Source organism: Meles meles, chromosome 15, assembly GCF_922984935.1.
Source record: "Meles meles chromosome 15, mMelMel3.1 paternal haplotype, whole genome shotgun sequence".
Taxonomy (NCBI): domain Eukaryota; kingdom Metazoa; phylum Chordata; class Mammalia; order Carnivora; family Mustelidae; genus Meles; species Meles meles.
The window spans coordinates 31,298,668-31,320,471 of record NC_060080.1 but is presented as its reverse complement, the minus strand read 5'-3'; the positions used below and the strand labels follow the sequence as shown (position 1 = coordinate 31,320,471).

The 21,804-nt window shown below is 39.9% G+C and overlaps 2 protein-coding genes across 5 annotated transcripts; one reads left to right on the top strand and one right to left on the bottom strand.

Annotated features, from left to right (window-relative positions):
- Window positions 1-617: 617 nt before the first annotated feature.
- Window positions 618-2,381, bottom strand: LOC123925570 (tetratricopeptide repeat protein 39B-like). Its single transcript, XM_045978884.1, has one exon. The coding sequence runs from the start codon at window positions 2,379-2,381 to the stop codon at window positions 618-620; it is 1,764 nt and encodes a 587-aa protein (XP_045834840.1).
- A 13,252-nt stretch (window positions 2,382-15,633) lies between these two features.
- On the top strand, window positions 15,634-21,551 carry SRSF7 (serine and arginine rich splicing factor 7). 4 transcript variants are annotated; one of them, XM_045978786.1, is made up of 8 exons: window positions 15,634-15,781; window positions 16,806-16,986; window positions 17,241-17,417; window positions 18,289-18,363; window positions 18,446-18,547; window positions 20,009-20,062; window positions 20,592-20,627; window positions 21,254-21,551. In XM_045978786.1, exons 1-8 carry the CDS (start codon window positions 15,754-15,756, stop codon window positions 21,306-21,308), a joined length of 708 nt encoding a protein of 235 aa, XP_045834742.1. In that variant the 5' UTR covers window positions 15,634-15,753; the 3' UTR covers window positions 21,309-21,551. The 4 variants fall into 4 exon arrangements, with proteins under 4 accessions (XP_045834742.1, XP_045834741.1, XP_045834744.1 ...); XM_045978785.1 differs by having other exon boundaries at window positions 18,446-18,556; XM_045978788.1 differs by lacking the exon at window positions 20,592-20,627.
- The last annotated feature ends 253 nt before the right edge of the window (window positions 21,552-21,804 follow it).

Here is a 21,804-nt window from a genome sequence, read left to right as displayed (position 1 = left end):
AATTGAAAAACCCATAACATATGAGAGAGTATATTTCATAATATACAGTTGACCCTTGAACAACATGGGTTTGAACTGAGAGGATTAATTATACATGGATTTTTTTTTTGCTATGGTGCAATACTATAAACATATTTTCTCTTATGATTTTCTTGACCTTTTTTCTCTAGCTTCCTTTATTATAAGAATACAGTATATAATACATGCAACATACAAAAAATATGTTAATCAACTGTTTCTGATAAGGCTTCTGGTCAACAGTAGACTATCAGTGGTTAAGTTTTGGGGGAGTAAGAAGTTATATGCAGATTTTTCACTGCGTGGGGGTCAGCACCCATAATCTCCGTGTTGTTCAAGGGTCAACTGTACATCAGTTGCCTTTTCTTTTTCAATAATGTGCATGACTCCATTTGCCGGTCTAAGACATTCCATTTTATAGGTAAGGAAAAGGAAAGAGGGAAAAGTGATGGCCAATTCCTTTCTTGTTACTGATCAGATTCTTAGCAGCTGCCTCTTCTTGGATTTCTTCCACAAAGAGATGATTTTTCTGTTAATTACCTTGCCAGTTGCAGATACTTCACTTATAATAAACAAAACCACACTTTGTGTCAAAACCATCACTTTTCTTTGGCTATTTGTTCAAGAGCTATGTGAGCCCTGAACTGTAATCGGGCTTCCATGGAATAGTCTTTGTAGTTTTTTATGTTGTCTAGGTTTTTTGTTGCACTGTCATAATCTCCTTTTAGATAGTGAAGAATTCCTAGTTCATAATAAGCATACGGTACTAAGTAGTGGTCATATTTTAACAATTTCTCCTTCTGAATGACACGATTAAAGTACTGTTCAGCTGTCGAATATCTGCCTAAGTGTTTCAGGCATAGACCTTTCAGTAAATTTAACAAACTGATGTCATCTGTGCCATACTCTTTATTTGGATTTTCTCGTAAAAGGTCTTGTCCTCTATTAATTATCGAGAGCCAGCTTGAAATAAGGTCTAATTTTTTGCTCATGACATGGAAACCACTCCAGACGTAAATGAATTCCAGAATGGGCTGGGCTGTGAACCAGCCCGTGGTAGTGCCGTAGCGCTGACCCTTCTCAGCAGCAAACTTTTCTATTGGCACAGAAGTTCCCAAGATTTTGATTCTCAGGCCATCCACTTTTAAGAAGAGAGAGCTTATGTCCTCACTCCCTGACCTGACAGATTCCGAAGGAAGCAGAGCGTGTAGGATAGCTTTACTGTACATGTATATTGCCTTGGACCACTTGCTGTTATGATAGAGTAGATCAGCATAGCGGTAAGCCTGCTTCCAATTCCGCAGAAAAATGTGGCACCACATGAGTTCCCAGTAACACAGGTGATGAACCTGCTTCCATTCGTTTTGAATCAAAATGCACTCCTCTAATACTAACTGTGCATTTTCAAAGTTTCCTTTCAGCATACTAAAACGTGCGTGAAAAAATTTAAGTATGACACAGTTTGGAAATTTCTGGAGGTAGATTAGGAAGAGGTCCTCCACAGCAGAGTTCTGACCCTTTTCAACACCAACAGCTGTATAGACATAACTGTAGTAAAAGAGGAGAGTCAAAACACTTAAGATATTATTTATATGGGATTCAGATGCACTCTCATGAAGCAAAGTCAGGCCCACCTCCTTATCACCAGAATATCCAGCAATATTGAGCAGTTTAAGGGTCTTTGGTGGCACAAGCGATAATATCAGGTTGAATGCTCCAAATCCAAATTTTACTCCTCCAACCAGGTTTTGGTAGGTTTTTCTGTGGTTGTAAGTTATCTGTGTTAATACTTGCTGACAGTCTTTGTATATTTGATAACTTAACCCGATGTTGATTGCGCTTTTAAGAAGACCAAACATACTGTCATCCTGTATAAATGTGATGGTGGCTCTCAGAATCAAACACTCAGCATAGCAGACTTCCGCATGCAATTCCTCCTCTTTGATAGCCTTTATTCCCTGTTTACTCACGAGATGAGAAAAACTTGTCATCCTAGATTTTCTTCGGAAACTGTTACAGGTTTTCAAAGCCTCCTTTGTGGCAGTCATTCCAGTCTGTAGATCCAGGGGATCAAGAGTCAAGATGGCCTTGACAACCATAAGAATGTTATAAATCAGGGCATGGTAGATGCTGTTTTTCGACCATGGATGAATGAGATCTATGGCCTCTGAGTATCTGTTATTCAGAAATAAATACAATCCAGTTGTGCATTCTTCCAGGGAAGAGGTTAGAGTCATTGTTGTTGCCGCGGGGATAACTTCATAGGCGTCTTCAAACTTGTCCTCATTTTCTGCCTTACTTAGAGTGAATGATGTAAAGTTACTCCCCTTATCATTTTCTCTTTTACTTAGAGTAAATGACATATTTGCTTCCCTGCTTTAGAGATGGGCAGTATCTGAAGGGGAGTGACGCAGCCACAGTGAGGTCACTTCTGCTCTCTGGACGGGGCTCCCTTCTACAGCCTGAGGCGTTGCTGTAACAATGGAGGCAGACAGACTAACAGTGTGGGTGCAGCATTACGATATCCTCATCTATACCAGACAAAGGGGGAGGGCAAGAAAGATCATTTTATTTACCTAAGCGGTATTTCTGAGAAGTTCAAATCATCTGTAATACATAGGAAACAAGTGAAGTAAGTCCTTTGTAAACAAAAAATTCTTGTGTCGATCATATGTGTTTTCAGAAATGTTGATGGGGGTGGCGCGCCTGGGTAGCTCAGTGGGTTAAGCCTCTGCCTTCGTCTCAGGTCATGATCCCAGCATCCTGGGATTGAGCCCCGGATTACGTCCCACATCGGTCTCCCTGCTCAACGGGAGCCTGCTTCCCCCTCTCTCCCTGCCTGACTCTCTGCCTGCTTGTGATCTGTCAGATAAATAAATAAAATCTTTAAAAAAAAAAAGAAATGTTGATGGTGAAGGCTCATTCCATCTTAAAAGTTTTATTGAGATAAAATTGACAAATTGTAAGATATTTAAAATCTATGATATGATGGTTTGGAGGGATGAGAACATTTTTCTACTCTCAGCAGATTTCAGTTATATAATATGGTATAATCAACTCTAGTCACCATGTTATATAGTAGATCCTCAGACCTTATTCATCTTATAACTGAAAATGTTTATTCTTTTACCAACCTCTCCCAACCCTCTCCCCGCCAAGTGTCCTTATTCTTAATGTTCCCATAAGGGGACTTTTCTGCTGAGAGCTGATAAAAGAACCTGGAAGAATGTTGCTCTGTGCCTTCTGAATTCCTCCTTTTGGAAATGGCTGTTCAAAGTCTGAAACCAAAAACCAGGTAGAGTTTTCTACTCTCTAGCTGTGCCTGGGACCAGGTGGGTAAAAGTTTAATTAGGGGATAAAGCATCAGTGAGCCCACTTGGCAGCACATCACACGTGAAATCACAGTAACTAGTAACTATCAACTTAATCAAAAAGGTCATGTTTTGGTGTCCTTCTGCCTCTTGCATCTATATCCTGTGGGTTCTGAACTCGGGCAGGAAAAGACATGTTATTTATTGACCCCTAAGGCCATCTCCTTCTCTTCCAACTCTTTATTCCCTCTTTATTTTTCTTTTATATTTTATTTATTTGACAGAGAGAAATCACAACTAGGCAGAGAGGTAGGCAGAGAGAGAGGAGGAAGCAGGCTTCCTGCGAAGCAGAGAGCCTGATGCAGGGCTCGATTCCAGGACCCTGGGATCATGACCCGAGCTGAAGGCAGAGGCTTTAACCCACTGAACCACCCAGGCGCCCCTTTATTCCCTCTTTGGATGATTGGTACCATCATCCACACTAGATCTCTTTTTTTCCCTCCTCCCATATCCATCAGTAACCAAACCATGTCAGATCTACTTTGTTGAAGGCAGTACCTCTCTGTTGTCCTCCAAATCACCCTGGACATTCTTCTTTTTTTTTTTTTTTTAATTTTTTTTAATATTTTATTTATTTGACAGAGAGAAATCACAACTAGGCAGAGAGGCAGGCAGAGAGAGAGGAGGAAGCAGGCTCCCTGTGGAGCAGAGAGCCCGATGTGGGGCTCGATCCCAGGACCCTGGGATCATGACCTGAGCCAAAGGGAGAGGCTCCAACCCACTGAGCCACCCAGGTGCCCCCATTCTTCTTTAACAAGGTTATAATATGGTAAAATGGTATAATATGATAAAATGCACAGACTGGGCAGTTAGACTGCTTAGGTTTGAACCTGATTCTCCACTTGCTTGATTTTACTGTGCCTCTGTTTCTCAACTGCAAATAGGGACTAATAGTACTTCTACCGAAGAGTGGTTGGGAGAATTAGGTAAATTAATATATATAAAGCGGTCAGGATAGTACCTGGCATCCATAGTAAATACTCAATACATTATTCTCTACACATACCCCCTTGGCCTGACATAGAGCAGGTGCACACTGAATTGTTTTAAATGAGGTTTGGGATGCAGGCTGCTGTGTGCAAGAGTACCACAGCTTTTGGTGATTGCAGTGGAGTCATTCTATCATTCTTTTGCTTAAAGTATTCTGTCCAAAATGTCTTCTTTACCTCTCTCTGCTTATCTACTTTTAAAATGTTCAAACTAGCAAGGTGCCTGGCTGGTTCCGTTGGTAGGGCATGACACTCTCGATCTCAGAGTTGTAAGTTCAAGCCCCACGTTGGGTGTAGAGGTTACTTAAAAATATAATCTTTAAAAAAAAAAAAAGGATCAGTCTAGTGAGAAGGGATTAGGGAACACTAATATTGAGCTGGGAAGATCAGTCAAGCAGGGACTTGAGTAAAAGAGAGAGGGAGAGTTGAAGATTCAGAAAGGAATATTCAATGAAGAGGAGGCAGGGAGGGAAGCACAGAGCACAGAGGCAGGGAGGAAAATCCTTGGATAAGAAGAAAAGTCTCTTGCACTAACAGAGAAGAGCCTTCCTTTCTGTCCTTCATTTACTACAAATTGAATTGCGCTCCTTCAATATACTGAGCACTGTTCTAGGTGCTGGGGATATAGCAGTGAACAAAACAAAGACCTGAATCCCGTGGAACTGATTTTCTTAGGGGAGGGGCATTCTGGCAGGGAGAGGGATGTTGTGATGGGAAGGAAAACAATAAATGAATAACATGTCAGCAGTTGATATATCACTATGAAGAAGAATAAGACAGCTTAAGACAGAGTAGGGAATTTTAAGAGTGATGGGGTGTGTGGTACTTGGTATTTTATGTAGGGTAGTCAGGGCAAGCCTCCCCAGTAAGGTGACATTTGAGCAGAGATGTAGAAGATGTGAGAATCTCTTGATCTCTTCTTTCAGTCTAAGATAAGTGAACATCTGTATGTTCCCATGATGCCTTGTACTTACCTCTATCCCAGCACTTGCTATATATATATATATTTTTTTTTTTTTTAATATCTGTCTTCTTTCAGCATCTTTTATATCTATCTTCATCGCCAAGTACAATGACTGGCACTTAGTCATTAAATTACCATTTATTGAATGACTAATAACAGTTTCCAATTTATATATACTAAGATAAATTCAAGATGAAGTAATCATTTAACTGTTAAAACTATGAGATTCAGAAAAATGTACCAGTGAATACTACAAAGAGCTGATGTCCTTAATATAGTAAGATATCCAAAGAATCGCTAAGCTAGGAAAAACACCCCAAAGAAAAATCAACAAAGGACATAGACAAACTGCCAGTAAGCATAATCTCACTGTAACTAAAAAAATGCAAATTAAAAAAATAACATATCCATCTTAAAAGTGAAATTTGGCAGGTTAAAAAAAATTGATCCAGTGTTAATGAAGGTGCAGAAAACCAAGTAGCTTTGTGGACTGGTATATAAGTGGCTGCAACCATTTTGGAGAGCTATTTGGCAACAAGTTTTAAAAGTTTTTATATTTTTTATTATTTATTTATTTATTTATTAAAGATTTTATTTATTTATTTGACAGAGAGAGATCACAAGTAGGCAGAGAGGCAGGCAGAGGGAGAGTGGGAAGCAGGCTCCCTACTGAGCAGAGAGCCCAATGCGGGGCTCAGTCTCCGGACCCCGAGATCATGACCTGAGCCTAAGGCAGAGGCTTAGCCCACTGAGCTGCCCAGGTACCCCAGCTTTTACATTTTTTTTTTAAGATTTTATTTATTTATTAGAGAGAGAGAGAGAGAGCACACAGGCAGACAGAGCTGCAGGCAGAGGCAGAGGGCGAAGTAGGCTCCCTGCAGAGCAAGGAGCCGGATGTGGGACTCCATCCCAGGACGCCGGGATCATGACCCGAGCCAAAGGCAGCCGCTTAACCAACTGAGCCACCCAGGCGTCCCAGCTTTTACATTTTTTAAAAAAGATTTATTTATCTTAGGAGGGTCGGGGGGAAGGGCAGAAGGAGAGGGTGAGAATCCCAAAGCTGACTCCCCACTGAGCATGAAGTCTGGCAGGGTCTTGCCCATGGGGCTTGTCATGGGGCTTGGTCCCACAACCCTGAAATCAAGAATCAGTCGCTTAACTGACTGAGCCACCTTGGTACCTGAGCTTTTACATTTTATTTTTATACTCTTTGATCCAGTAATTACACTTATGGAGTTAGTCTAAGGACACCATCAGGGATATACATAAATATCTTTAGAAGGTATATATACACTTCGGCATTATAATACAAAAAATGAAAAGCATGTAAATTTCTTACAGTAGTGGATACTAATGAAATGGAATACTATTGCAAACATTATAATGTTGTAGAATATTTAAGGACTTGGGAAATTCTTTTTGGTGTAATACACTATATTAATCTGCATTCTCCAGAGAATCATAATGAATGCCAGATATATACAAAATAATATGTAAAATAAGGAATTGGCTCTTGTAATTCTGGAGGCTGAGAAGTCTCCAGATCTGTAATTGACTAGCTGAAAGACCCAAGAGCCAATGGTATAGATTCTGTCTGAAAGGCAACAGGCTCAAAATCTGGAAAGAGCCAATACTTCAGTTATAGCCCTAAGTCAGGAAGAGACTGATGTCCAGGATCAAGCAGTCACAGAGGAGGAATTGACTGTGGCTCAGCCTTTTGTTCTGTTCTATTCAGGTCTTCAATTGATTGGATGCAGCCCACCCACAACAGGGGAGGCAATCTGCTTTACTCAGTCTACTGATTCAAATGCTAATCTCATCCAAACACCTTCAGAGACACACCCAGAATAATACTTGGTCAAATGTCTGGTCCTGCGGAACGGTCATGTTGAGTCATAAAATTAACCATCACATATACTAAGTAAAAAACAGAAGGTTTTTATGAAACTATGTGATATAATTTTTTCCAAAGTGATATATGCATAGGTAAAAATTAGAACTATAAATTTCAGATTATTAATAATGGTTATATCTGAGTGGTGGGATTAAGGATAACATTTATATTCTTTATTTAACAACATTCAGTAGCTATTAAGCACCTACTGTATGATACTGACTATGCTAGGAACTAGGTATACCATAGTTAATGAGATGGATTTGGACCCTGCCCTCACAAAATTCACAGTCTGGTATTTGTGCTATTATATAATTTCCACAATCAACCTGATACTTGTAATCAGGAAAAAAAGCCTATAATTTTGCAGGCTTATACCATATACTTCTCACAACTGGATGAAGTGGGTATTATTGTCATTTCTCTTACATATGGGGAAACTGAATCCCAGTGAAGTTAAGTGACTTGCCCAAAATTATAGTTGGTGTGCGTAGAGAGAATAGGATTCAAACCCAGGTGGTTGGACTGCAGAGCTCACAGTCCTAGTCAACAGTACAGCATAAACTAACTTGTTTAATTTTATTTAATTTTTAAAAAATTTATTTAATCTCTGCACCTAATGTGGGGCTTGAACTCTTCTGACTGAGCCAGTCAGGCACCCCAAACTTCTTCTTTTTAAGATTTTATTTATTTGAGAAAGGGAGATCATGAGCAGTGGGGAAGGGTAGAGGGAGAAGCAGACTCTCTGCTGAACAAGGAGCCCCATGCAGGACTCAATCCCAGGACCTTGGCATCATGACCTGAACCAAGGCAAATGCTTATTTGACCGAGCCACCCGGGCTGCCCCCCAAAAGTTAAGCATCTGCCTTTGGCTCTGGTAGGGCTCCCTGCTCAGTGGGAAGCCCTCTTCTTGCTCTGCCTCTCTCCCTGCTTATATTCTCTCTCTCTCTCTGTCAAATAAGTAAATAAAATCTTAAAAAATAAATAAGTCATTTGGCAATAATTTATTGAACATCTACTTTGTACCTGGCACTGTTCTAAGATGCTTGGTCTACAGCAGTGAACAAGACAAATATTTTACTGGGAAAGTTAAACCATGTAGGCTTTTTGGTTTTTTTTTTTTTTCATTCTGCTTTTCTGTATTTTCCATTATCTATAGCAAAAGTAAATTATTTTTTATAATTTAAGAGAGTTTTTACATTCTCAATTTAATATTACATGGATAATCAATAATCTTTTTTAAAGGATTTTATTTATTTGAGAGAGAGAGCACACAGAGGGAAAGGGAGGAGACTCCCCACTGAGCAGAGAGGCCAACACAAGGCCTAATCCCAGGACCCCCGAGATCATGACCTGAGTCAAATGAAGGGAGATGCTTAACTGACTGAGCCAACCAGGCACCCCTGGATCTTCTCCACAAAACTCAATGGAATAATTGAGCTAAGTACAGAAGAGCATACAACACTGCAATCCAAAATAACTCAAAAATTTGATATGATTATTAGCTTTGAATCATTTTTCAAAGTATGCTTGAACGTATCTTACATGAATGAATACAAATGAGACAACAAATGTCTAAAACACTTAAATGATCTTTCTAAAACCAAGTAGTAAGTTGCAGAGACAGGATTCAATTTCAAGTCTTCTAAGTCCCAGGTCATTGCTCTTTTCATTAACTCAGACTATATTCATCAAAGAGGTAGCTGGATGGCCTTGGGCAAATAATTTAATTTCTCTGGTTCTAGGAAGTAATACAGTTAAGCTAAGTTTTTAAGTATGAGTAGGACTATCATAGATAGGACTAGACTGGTCATAGAAACAATGAAGGAATATTAATATTATAAAGATAATGGCATAAGGGAAGGGGCAGAGGTTTGTTCAGAAATGAGCAGTTTGCTTTTATTTATAAAGTGAAAAAAAAGAGTTAACATATGTAAAACACTAAGTATAATGTCTGGCACATAGTAAATACTCAGTGAATACCAACATTTAGTAAGATCATTGGGAGCTAGAGCCCTCTTTTGATTTGAGCATTCTTTTGAGAGAAGAATGAGGCCCAGAAAGTTTGTAATACATCTAAGATAATATGATTAGTTGACAATAAAGATGAGAACAACAACAAAAAAGATGAGAACATATGTTGCCTGTCTTCCCAACTTAATACTTTTTCCAATTCATATTCATGCTGCAATATGGCTGTAAACACAGGCTGAGACAGTGATCATGGACTGTGGGGAATCATACTCCATACCAATGAGGTGCAAATTGCTGGGGACCATTTTGCCAAAGAAAGATCAGTCACACAGGCGACCATACTCTGTACTATATCAAAATTATATAGTAATTGGGATGCCTGACTGGCCCTTTGGTAGAGCACGTGATTCTTAATCTCAGAGTCATGATTTCAAGTTCCAAGTTGGGCATGGAGCCTTGTTGAAATAAAAAAAAATTTTTTTAATTATATGCTAGCTGTAAATGTTCTATCTGAATTAGAAAAAAGTTAAAGGATATTTTGGAAGAATTAAATTTTATATATTCTAAAGTGTGTGTGTGGGGGGTGTATAGGCTATAAAAGTGCTTTGTAAAAGAAGGAAACAACATAGTGCAAAGCTGACCCTCAAATATATGGTATTATTTCACATTCCCATTACTGCGTATAAGTGCCAATTTCACTGTACTCCTGAAAAAAATAGCATGTTGTCTTAATTTGCATTTTTAGTAAGGATAGACATTTTTTTTTGTGGTTCTTCTTGTCTGTTTCTGTGGGTTTGTTTTTTTTTTTTTCTATTTTTTACTGGGTGAAGTCATTCTTCTTTTTTTTTTTTTTTTTTTTTAAAGTAAGCTCTGTGCCCAAGGTGGGGCTTGAAGTCAAGACCCTGAGATCAAGAGTTACATCTTCTACCGACTGAGCCAGCCAGGAACCCTGTCATACTTTGTTCTTCTTTTTTTTTTTTTTAAGATTTTAATTATTTATTTGACGGAGAGAGAGATCACAAGCAGGCAGAGAGGCAGGCAGAGAGAGAGGAGGAAGCAGCTCCCTGTGGAGCAGAGAGCCTGATGCGGGACTCGATCCCAGGACCCTGAGATCATGACCTGAGCCGAAGGCAGCGGCTTAATCCACTGAGCCACCCAGGCGCCCCTCATACTTTGTTCTTAACTAGAGATTCCAGACTTGGATTTTGGCAACTAGGTAGATCTGGAAAACTTTTTTTCTTTCTTTCTTCTTTTCTTTCTTTCCCTCCCTCCCTCCCTCCCTCTCTCCCTTCCTTCCTTTTATTCTTTCTTTTTTTCTCTTAAGATTTTATTTATTCATTTGACAGAAAAAAAGCACAAGCAGGAGTAGCAGCAGGCACAGAAAGAGAAGCAGGCTTCCTGCTGAGCCGGGAGCCAGACATAGGGCTCTATCCCAGGGTCCTGGGATCACAACCTGAGCCAAAGGCAGACAACCAACCAACTGAGCCACCCAGGCACCCCCACAAACTTTTCTCTACCAAGAAACCATGAAGAAGAGTGCTAGGCTGGCTCAGTCAGAGGAGCATGCTGACTCTTGATCTCAGGGTTGTGAGCTCGAGCCCCAAGTTGGGTGTAGAGATTACCAAAAATAAACAAACTTAAAGGAAGAAAAAGAAACATAAAATTAAAAAAAAAAACCAAACAACTCTTAGCATCCTTTCATTAAAAAGGCGGGTGGGGATGGGGCACCTGAGTAGCTTATATGGTTAAGCATCTGCCTTTGGCTCAGGTCATGATCTCCAGTCCTAGGATTGAGCCACATACTGGGCTCCCAGCTGGGCAGAGTCTGCTTCTTCCTGTCTCTCTGCCTTTCCCCCTGCTTGTGCTCTCTGTCACTCTCTCTCTCAAATGAATAAATAAATTTTAAAAGCGGGGGAGGAACACTTTAAAAAATAAGACATATTCACAGAATAAAAGATGGTTCTTCCCAAGAGTGATTGGCAGTCATTCCTAGTTTTCTGAAATTGGAGATATTTTTATCAACGTTCTGATAGTCCTTGTGGCAAGATTTGAGAACCACTGTACTCACTGTGTTACAATTCTAGGTCTTAGTCTCATTTGAAAAACGAGGTGGTTAGACTAATGATTCAATAAAATTCCTTGTTTCCCTAACTCCATTTTGCAGATGAGGAAGCTGCAGTACCAGGAGATTAACAACTTGGTCAAGGGTAAGCAGCTATTAAATCGTGGAGCCAAGCTTCAAACCCAAATGTCACACTCCATGAGCTTATGCTCTTAATCATTACACTATACTCATCTACCTTAATCATTATACTATACTATGTTATACTATACTATATTATTATACCTACCAAAAAGTGTATTACCTCTGTTTTTTTTGTTTTTTTTTTTCTATAAAGATTTTATTTATTTATTTGACAGACAGAGATCACAAGTAGGCAGAGAGGCAGGCAGAGAGAGAGGAGGAAGCAGGCTCCCAGGGAGCCTGATGCGGGGGCTCGATCCCAGAACCCCGGGATCATGACCTGAGCCAAAGGCAGAGGCTTTAACCCACTGAGCCACCCAGGTGCCCCTATTACACCTGATTTAAGGAAAGAATTCATGAACAAAAATCATTTTTGTTAACTTACAGTAGATGATATTCCTTTCCAGGGATTAAAAGATCAGCATCAAAACATAAAATAAGAGAAGTCAATGGTCTTGAGCAGTAATCTTTAAGTATAGCTGAGGGATGGCTAATAACATAGGTTCTCTCCTCAGTGCTGAATGAACAGCTAAACTCCATCCAAGCCAGTCTAGCTCTCTCTAGTTAAGACAACAAGCTGACCAAGTCCCTTTCCTTAATATTCTTTCTTTAGATAAGGAACAACATAATTGAACACCATAATTTGATGGCTCTACAGTTTCATACTTTTTAATACAATCAGGCATTCTTCAGAAAGCCTCATTCTGCCTAGACTGTTTTATACACCTCAGCCACCTATTTAGGAAATATTTGTATCAGTGGATCACTCTTGCATCACGTTTTCGCTCTTCCTGGTTTCACTCTTTGAGGTTGGTTAAGGCACTGGCATTCTTTAACTGTTGCTCCCTCACCCCCATCTCCATACTTCTGTACTGATCACAGTCCAGTACTTGGCTAATGAAAAGTTTATTTCTTTATACAGTAAGTAAGAATTATAAACATGATTCTGAGAATTGTAAGAGCATTGTAGAGGGAATTGAAGATTATGAAAGGTTGAAAAAAAAGCAAGTTGTAGTTGAATATAGCTGTTGGGACTGACCCATAAGACATATATATATACAGTACATAATAAATACATATTAAAAGACTAGTGTTTAGATGTACAGACTATTTCTTTACATTAAAAATAGATACCTATGCAAAAGGTTCTAAATTTTTTTTTATTTTAAGGTATTCATATACAAGCTTAAAATAGTGACAGTGATTTAAAAGTGAAACTAAAATGGAGAAGAAAATAAGAATGAATTTTTTCTTTAATGCTTCTCTAGAAAAACTAAACCTAGGAAATGCAGATAAATTTTGAAAGCTGCTGTAAAAGGATTAATAATTGACTCACCCTCTCCTAAACTAATAATAAATATTTAACAACAGTAAGATATTAAGAATTACTTAATATTTCATATTAGAAAAATCTTAGAATGTTTGTTGAATTAAACAGCATTTATATTGCATTTGAATCTGGGAACATGATCTTAATTTAAATCACAATGCTATGGGCAGAAGTTTATGTGGCTGAAACTGATTTCAAAAGAATCAGTGGGAATTAAAGTACTCTGTACAATAATATCTTCCTCGTTTGGATTCACATGTAGTGAAAAGAACTGGTTATGTTTTCTCAGAGAAAGAGTGCTCAGTAGAATAGTGTATGAAAATACTATGCAGAACTACTGTTTTTTCAAGGTACCTAGAATAGCAAAGCCCTGCCTAGAATCGGTCCTCTTCTAATAGAGATAAATAACCTATAATTAGAGTTATCAAAGCACCTGTCTCTAGAGAGAAAGGCAAGCCCGTCAAGGTTTACCCATTTTCCTTTAATGTGCTTGAAAGCTGTTTGTTACAAGTTGGAAAACTGCTTCTTTTCATATTTTTTACAGTATTACATCTTCAAAATTCTCTTTAGTGGGGTGCCTGGGTGGCTCAGAGGGTTAAGCCTCTGCCTTCAGCTCAGGTCATGATCTCAGGGTCCTGGAATCGAGCCTCGCATTGGGCTCTCTGCTTAGCAGGGAACCTGCTTCCCCCCTTCTCTCTCTGCCTACTTGTGATCTCTGTCAAGTAAATAAATAAAATCTTAGGAAAAAAAGTTCTCTTTAGTACAATAGACTTTGTATTCAGAAACAAAAACCATTTATTGTAGCCTAATAGTACTATCTTTCATTCATATTGTAGCCTGAGTACTATCTTTCAATATAAGTTACCTATGCTTTCTTTGTCCAACAGCACTTCTCATAAGTTTTTTTTTTTTTCCTTTGAGAGGGAGGGGGGAGGGCTAGAGGGAGAGAGAGAATCTTAAGCAGGCTTCTCACCCAGGGTGGAGGGTGAGGTGGGATTGATCTCACAACTCTGAGATCATGACCTGAGGCGAAATAGACCGAGCCACCCAGGTGTCCCCATAATTTCTTAATAGAAGAAAGTGAAATTAGTGAGCCTTTACAGAATTGATACTCTGTCTTCCAGGAAGTATATAAAAAGATCTTTATCATTTAATCCTTTGAGAAGAACCCAGTTAAGTGGTAAACAAAAATCAATAAAACTAAAGGAGAACTGGGGTGTCTGGGTGGCTCAGCCAGTTAAGTGTCTGCATTCAGCTCCAGCCATGATCCTAGAGTCCTGGGATCAAGTCCCGCATCCGGCTTAGCTCTCCCTCTGCCTGTGGCTCCCCCTGCTTGTTCTGACAAATATATAAATAAAACCTTAAAAAAAAGAAAAAATGAGAACAAATATAACATATTCTATATAACTTCAGTTTCCTGCTAGAATTTTTTTTGCAATGGATATATTCTTTCCATAATTTGATAAATCTGAAAAAAAGTGTATGAATTTGTAGCATTGTGAAGAAGGATCCATAGTTCATTAAACAACTAAATTTCCTTTCTCCTGTAGTCTGTATCATACATGTTTATACATCATGTGAAGTTACAGATGAGAAAGATAGAGATACAAATATCTAAGGATTTCATCTTTCATGTGCAGCAGTTTCAACTCATATTCCAAGTATTTATGGGGTAATGTCTTTTTTGTGTGTGGCTGGTGAAAAAGAAAAATCTGCATTTGTAGACTTGGTTTTTGGCAAATACATTGTAAAATCAAAACTGAAAAGTATAGCATAGGAAATATAGTCAATAATATTGCAATAATGTTGTATGGGTGACAGATGGTGACTACACTTACCGCAAACATCAAGTAAAGAATTATTGAAACACTACGTTGTACTTGTGAAACTAATATAACATTGTCAACTAAGCTTAATAATTAAAAAATCAAAACTGAATTTTAAGCGATTCTATCTAAAGAAAAAGTTTACATTTATTTTATATAGAGAGTGGTTGAGCAGCAAGGCTGTTACTCAAAGACAGCTTCAAGTCCCACTCCTCAGGATATGAGTATTAGTGGATGAGATGTGTTACCACAATACAGAGCAGAAAGCACTAGAAAGTAAGCACAAGTTTAACTCTGTGCTTCAAATGGAAATAATTTCGTAATTGCCCCTAGCTAGAATGCTTTAAGGATTTAGGGTTTTTGCACAGATACATTATAACCGGCAAAAGAAACAGAATTCTATTTCTTTGTCCCCCAGACTCCTAAGAATTCGTATAGTGTTGGTGAAAATTGGTTCTATAGGGGCTGGAGCGTCGGTGCAGTCCCTGGGGTGTTACTCCTTTTGAGGCCCAGGGTGCAGTGACCATTAGTCAGAATGGCGGGGTTCATGAAGTTCTCACCCTGGCCAAACTCCCGATTACCTCCGATGAGCCCCAAAGATGACTGTGTAGCCGTCTAGGGCAGGTCCCCCAGCAGAAAGGCGGCGGTAGCTGCAACATCAGCGGTTAAATTTTACAGCCTTTCATAAGGCCGGTCTAATGTACCTGTAGTAAGATTACTAGAGCTGAGGGTCCCTAGACTGGGGGGAATGAAAGGAGGGAGGGAAAAGGGAAGGAAAATGGGGAGGGTAAGGAAAAGGGGGAGGGGAGGGGGCGGGACACCGCGGGGAAGTCCACAGGTTTACAGGCGCGGTCTGACGTTCCCATGGAAACGTATCCCTCCGCCCGTTCCCAGCGTCTTAGCCTCCTCAGTTCCCTCCGCGCCGCTTCTCCACTGTTTCCGCCCAGCTCCTTTGTGCCGCGCAGAACGTCGAAATGACGCATGCGCAGAGAGACGCAGCCGCCGCATATATAAACGTGAACCCAGACTCTTCCTCGTAGTGCCGCCGGGACCGTTGGCCATTGGAGGGGGTTTGCAGCTTTTGTACTCCTAGCTCCCTGGGCACTGCGAGCTGAAAGAGCCGAGCTCGCGGGCCCGTCATCATGTCGCGTTATGGACGGTATGGAGGAGGTAAGAGGCCAGGGCCCAGTAAGGGACGTTGCTGTGGACGTAGTGAGTATTGCGAGGCCGTGGGGTTGGCGCGGCGGTTGGGAGACGGTTATTCCGCGTGCGTAATGGCGGCTTCGGCGCACACCATACGAAGCCAGAGGCCGCGGGGGCGGGGTATGGAAGGCAGCCGGGGGATGGCGGGTGCAGGTCTGTGGTGGGTTCCGTATTCATTCTTGGGCGATTTCATCTTCCACCACAGCTCGAGGCAGGCCGACGATCCTGTTTCCATGTTGCCCTTCTTCGAGCCGCCCGCCTGCCCCCCCACCCCCCCGATCTCGGCTGCCATTTTGCGCACATTGACGACCGTGGTGGCGCATTTCCTTGGTGCTTTCCCGCCACTTTAGCAGACAGATCTGGTCGCAGCCGTAAAATCGGGTGAATTTGAGACTGAACAAAAAGTGTGGCAGCTTCGAGCTGCGCATTCTCGTCAGACAATCGGTCGAATTGAGGAGTGGGAAGGGAGATCTAATCTTTTCGTCTGGCGGCTGGTTTCTTTTCTCTTTTAGCTTTTTCGAGCGCGGTTTATGGCCCTGGGGCGGGGAGCTGGAGTCTGGGCGAGCCTGCGCCTGGGGCGGTTGCCGCGGAGGACGAGAGCCGGCGCAGCCCCGCTCTCCCGGTCCGGCCCCTGCCGGGGCCCGCCCGCTGCCGACGCTGCCGGCCCGCGCGCTCCCCGCGCGCCCGGGGCTGCCGGGACTCGGGGGCGGGGCCGGGGCGGAGCCCGCCCCACGCCTCGGAATATCCTACCACGTGTCTGTGCTTCTGTTTTGGAGGTTATTTCCTTATTAGAATGTAAAGATCTTTGTCATACGCCTAGCTTTTCAAAATATAATGGGCTTTGCTGGTTTTAAGGCTAAATTAAATCTTTGATAAAGCATTAAACGAGCTTTGCACAGTCTTAAGGCTGGCCTATTTGGGGCCCAGGATTCACTTAAGCTTAGGCAAAATTTTGCATAACATGCGTTGTTCTATTTGCGTTTTTAAACAGAAACCAAGGTGTATGTTGGTAATCTGGGAACCGGTGCCGGCAAAGGAGAGTTAGAAAGGGCTTTCAGTTATTATGGTCCCTTAAGAACTGTGTGGATTGCGAGAAATCCTCCAGGATTTGCCTTTGTGGAATTTGAAGATCCTAGAGATGCAGAAGATGCAGTGCGAGGCCTGGATGGGAAGTAAGTAAGATGGTTATGAAATATTTCTCTGGTCTGGGTATTGAGCGAGGTGATAAGCTTGGATTCTGTAATCTGGAGGAGACTCAATAGCTAATCATGATTCTGTATGTTTTTAAGATATATATGAAGGGGGCACAGGTGGAGGGTTTATAAAGATAGCCAAAGTTTGTGAAGGAAAAGAGTGGTTGGAAAGTTGTAAATTTAGAAGTGATGTGTATTCTTTAGCATTCGAATTTTGTTGATTTCTTTTATAGGGTGATTTGTGGTTCCAGAGTGAGAGTTGAATTATCAACAGGCATGCCTCGGAGATCTCGTTTTGATAGACCACCCGCCCGACGTCCCTTTGATCCCAATGATAGATGCTATGAGTGTGGCGAAAAGGGACATTATGCTTATGATTGTCATCGTTATAGCCGCCGGCGGCGAAGCAGGTATTTATTTTAATAGAGGAATGGTTGGTATACTAGTTAATCAAGTAATTTTTTTATTAGCAAGGCACAAACTAGTATTTTCTATAAACTTGAATGTTAATTGTACAGGTGTATTTTACAATTTTTGTTTAATTAAACAAATGTTAATATATTAATAATCAACCTGGTCAAAACCTTTCAGGTTTCTTCGTTTGAGTCAGTCGCCTTGATTCAGAATGTCACGAGCCTTATGATATCATGCTGAGGCGCCTTGCAAATCCGACAATTAAGATCCTCCTAGACCTTGAGGTGATCAGCATAAGAGGCCAGATCCCCTCGAGTCATCTACACCTAGCTTCACCTTATTCTTTAAAGGGCAGAAAATTTGAGACGGTGATCGCCGTAACAGTAAATTTGGCTTACATTGGGGCCCCCTCCGGTTTAGAAAGAGGAACACCAGATTGACCACATTCCCAGCTAGAAAAATCTTCTTGCGTCAATCAAGCCTCACCTGGCTCATTTGGCTGTCAGTTTGATCGTCGTTAGATTGAAGAAAACATCTAGATGCAGCGATCGGCTATAGATACTTCTAGATCGTCTAGATCTACTAGACCATGGGCCAAAGAGGGTCGACCTGCAAACTTGCAAGGTTTATTTTAAATACAAATTACAGTGTTTTATATTATGTAATTCTAAAATGTAATTCAGCTTTTAACAAATCTTTTTTTAGGTAGTAAAAAAAAAAAAAAAAAAAAAAGCTAATAGGCCCAGAGTTTATTTCCAAATGAGACCTAAAGTTAAATAGTTTTGAGATTTGATTTCAGCAGAGGCACACAAACTCTAAAAACGAGTTGCCATCTAACATTTTGTTATTTTCTAACTTAAAAATTAGGTCACGGTCTAGATCACATTCGAGATCCAGAGGTAGGCGATACTCTCGCTCACGAAGCAGGAGCAGGGGAAGGAGGTGAGGAAAAATTACTTAATATAAGTTTTACCAAATGAAATTTTAATTGGACATAAGACTTAAACTTTGATTTATTTTTTAGGTCAAGATCAGCATCTCCACGACGATCAAGATCTGTGTCTCTTCGTAGATCAAGATCAGCTTCACTCAGACGATCTAGGTCTGGTTCTATAAAAGGATCGAGGTATTTCCAGTATGTAACATTTTTTTCCCTTATTTGTATTTGGATTGTCACGTCTTAATGACTGAACTTTAAGACAATGAGTGTCTTAAAGACCTAATAGAATGGATTGCTTCAAAAGATATTTTGAGACCTAAGAGTTGAATTTATACATGACCTGTAAATGGGTATTACCATAATTGTACAGATAAAAGTCCAATCAGATTTTTAAAGGGTTGTTGAAGAGGTCATGGTAGAGGATGGTCCAGAGCACAAATCCTCAAGTCCTTCAGTGAGCACTCTAGAGTTGCTGAACTCTAGAGTCAGATTATGTCTGTCTAGGTAAATGATGCTACCTCTCAAAGGTGATAGTTGCTTGATCTCTGGTAAGGAGGCCCAGTAGAACGGGGAGGAGACTTAGAAGCAGTTGAAACATAAATTTTCTCCTTTTTGGAGTGATGGGGGGGTCAATTTGAGACCATGGGAAGTTGTTTAGTAGCATACATGTGAGCAGATGTGGCCTGTTTTTAACCAGAGACTTATACCAAAATGTAAGAAGTTAAAATCAAACTAAGAACATTAGTTTTGTTTTTATTCCCTTTGTGGAAGTCCTTTAAAGGTGATAGAAGAGAGTAAGATCCTAGAAAATGAGAAGTAGACCGTACTACAGTTAAGTCACTAGTAGGGAATGCCACTGGGAGTTAACTGTTAAATAACAGCACAAAATCTCTAAATGTAGGGGTTCTAAACTTTTAGTTCACTTGAGAAGGCTATAGACTCATAAATGTGCTTAATTTGATTGCCGGACCCCAGTGTGTGTATTTTAGAGCCAGATTTAGTTTGTTTGACAAATTCGCGGTCCTGAGCCATGAAAGCTTGATGATCTAAGGATAAAGTCTTAAGAACCAGTTATGACTTTATACTGAGTTTATCAGAAGAATTGAAGTCTCTGTTTAGGGGTCTGTGTGATGTTGGTTTGATTCTTTGAAGATAGAATTAAACCAAACTCTTAAAACCCATTTTTAATTTTTCTTCGATACTGTATACTCTGTAAGAAATGTACCTTTGTACAGGAACTGTGATAATCAGCCCAGCTCATTAAACAGCCCAGCTCATTGAGTATGATAGAACCAAATATTTGAAGTGGTTCTTTATTTTGATACCAGAGCTTATTGAAAGTGTTATTCGTCTAGTCTTAGGCTGATACAAGGAAAGAGTTGTGTCTTGCTTGGTTTTTTTTTTTGTTTGTTTTTAATACTTCATCTAAAAAAAACACACAAGGTAACCTTTACACCCAGCTTGGGCTCTTAACTGCCAACCCCTGAGATCGAGTCGCATACCCAGCCCACTGAGTCAGCCAAGCGCCCTGTGTCTTGCTTATTAATTCTAGTTTCTCTATTCTTCGTTTACCTCATAAAGTGCTCAGTAGTGTTTAAAGATTGTTCCTATGAACTAATGGTATAATTTGTTATTCTTTTCATTAAGATCACGGTCGAGGTCAAGATCAAGATCCAGGTCTCTTTCACGACCAAGAAGCAGGTAGGGTAAAAATCTGATTAATGCTCTTCTAGTTATATGGCACCAATATCCAAAGAGTTCAAAGTGTTTTGTTGAAATTTCAGATGTTAACTTTAAGCCTCGGTGTTGGTGGGACACAGTGCCTTATTAGCAAACTGAACTTTAGAACTGCTCTTATGGCCTATTGAGGCTGACTTCCTGGACAAGGAAATGTCAGGCTATAGTGAGGAAGTTTCTGGCTTTGGGGTTACATGAAGAGGCCTTGTTAGAACTGATGGGCACATGGAGAAGCATTCTGAGATAATTGTGCTTAAAGCAGAATGTAAAGATTAATTGTGATACAGAGAAGCAGTCCGCTCATTTTATGAACAGTTACTGCAAGATTGGCGTCTGTTTGCAAAACTGGTAGGTTCTTTTTCAGTTTAACTATACAGCCTGACCTTTTAATTTTAAGCTCAGGGCAACGTGGGGGTTCATTTCATGATACTGTGATTATAAGAAAGGGACTGGTTAGTACTTTTTCTTAATAGCATTTCTCATGTTTTGACAGCCGATCAAAGTCCAGATCTCCATCTCCAAAAAGAAGGTAAGCTAAATAATTTGTTGCCAAATCTTAACTGTCAAGTGTGGCCTCTGTGGAATTTGTTTTGCTTACTGCTTACTTTTGCAGGCTTTGAGCTCTTTGGAGAATTGGTGCTATATATGTTACTAGATACTAAGTTTCTTAGATGATTGCTTTTCCCACTTCCAATATTAGCTTGTATTTTTGAGGGATATTTAGTCATGAAATGTTAGGATGGTTATTAAGATGTTTAGTGCTGTGAACCTTTAACTGTATAATTTAACTGTATAATAACTGCTTTTTCCTCTACATGGGATGATAGGTATATGAAGTACCCACAGGAAGGGAAAATGTTTATTTTGAAATCTTACAGCTAAAATATTATCTTGCTCATTAGTATTAGTTGCTACTTAATGATCAAAACCTCCCAGAGTTCAAATTGCAATTGTAGCAGGGAGGCTATTAAGCCTAATCTTAAACAGGGACAAAGGATTTGTATGTAAGTCTTTCGGTTTTTCGTTTTCTGCTATATATAGTGCCCTTGACCACCTTTGAGTTTATTGTAATTGAGTTTTGCCCTAACATGTACATGAGAAGAGTAAATTTCAGTAATTACTAATCAGTGCCGAACTTAATGTTTTTCTTTTTAGTCGTTCCCCATCAGGAAGTCCGCGAAGAAGTGCAAGTCCTGAAAGAGTGGACTGAAGTTCTCAAGTTCACCTTTTAGGGAAAAGTTATTTTGTTTACATTATTATAAGGGATTTGTGGTGTCAAAAGTGTAACCTAGGAAGGGTATTTCAACAATCTAATCAAAATGGATTTGGATTATTACTCTGTAAATTTCACAGCAGTAAGATAATATAAATTTTTGTTGAATGTATTAACATCCTATGGTCTGAAAATGTGGGTTTTTATTTGGCACATTTAAATAAAATGTTTCTAACTAGATTTTTGATTTGTGTTCAATATTAATACTCAGTTTGTTAAGCTTCAGGGGTAAACCCTGATATTAACCATATTCATACAGACCTCCATTTCAAAGTTTAATGGTGTTACTTGAGTCATGAACATCATTAGCTGTAGTATGCATACACTTTGAAAATCCCCTTTTACCCATAGGGCTTTGGGTAAGATAAGAATTCAAGCTCCCTTAATAGCATAAGTGTATCTGACAAGTCCCTACATTAATCTATTGGAGTTG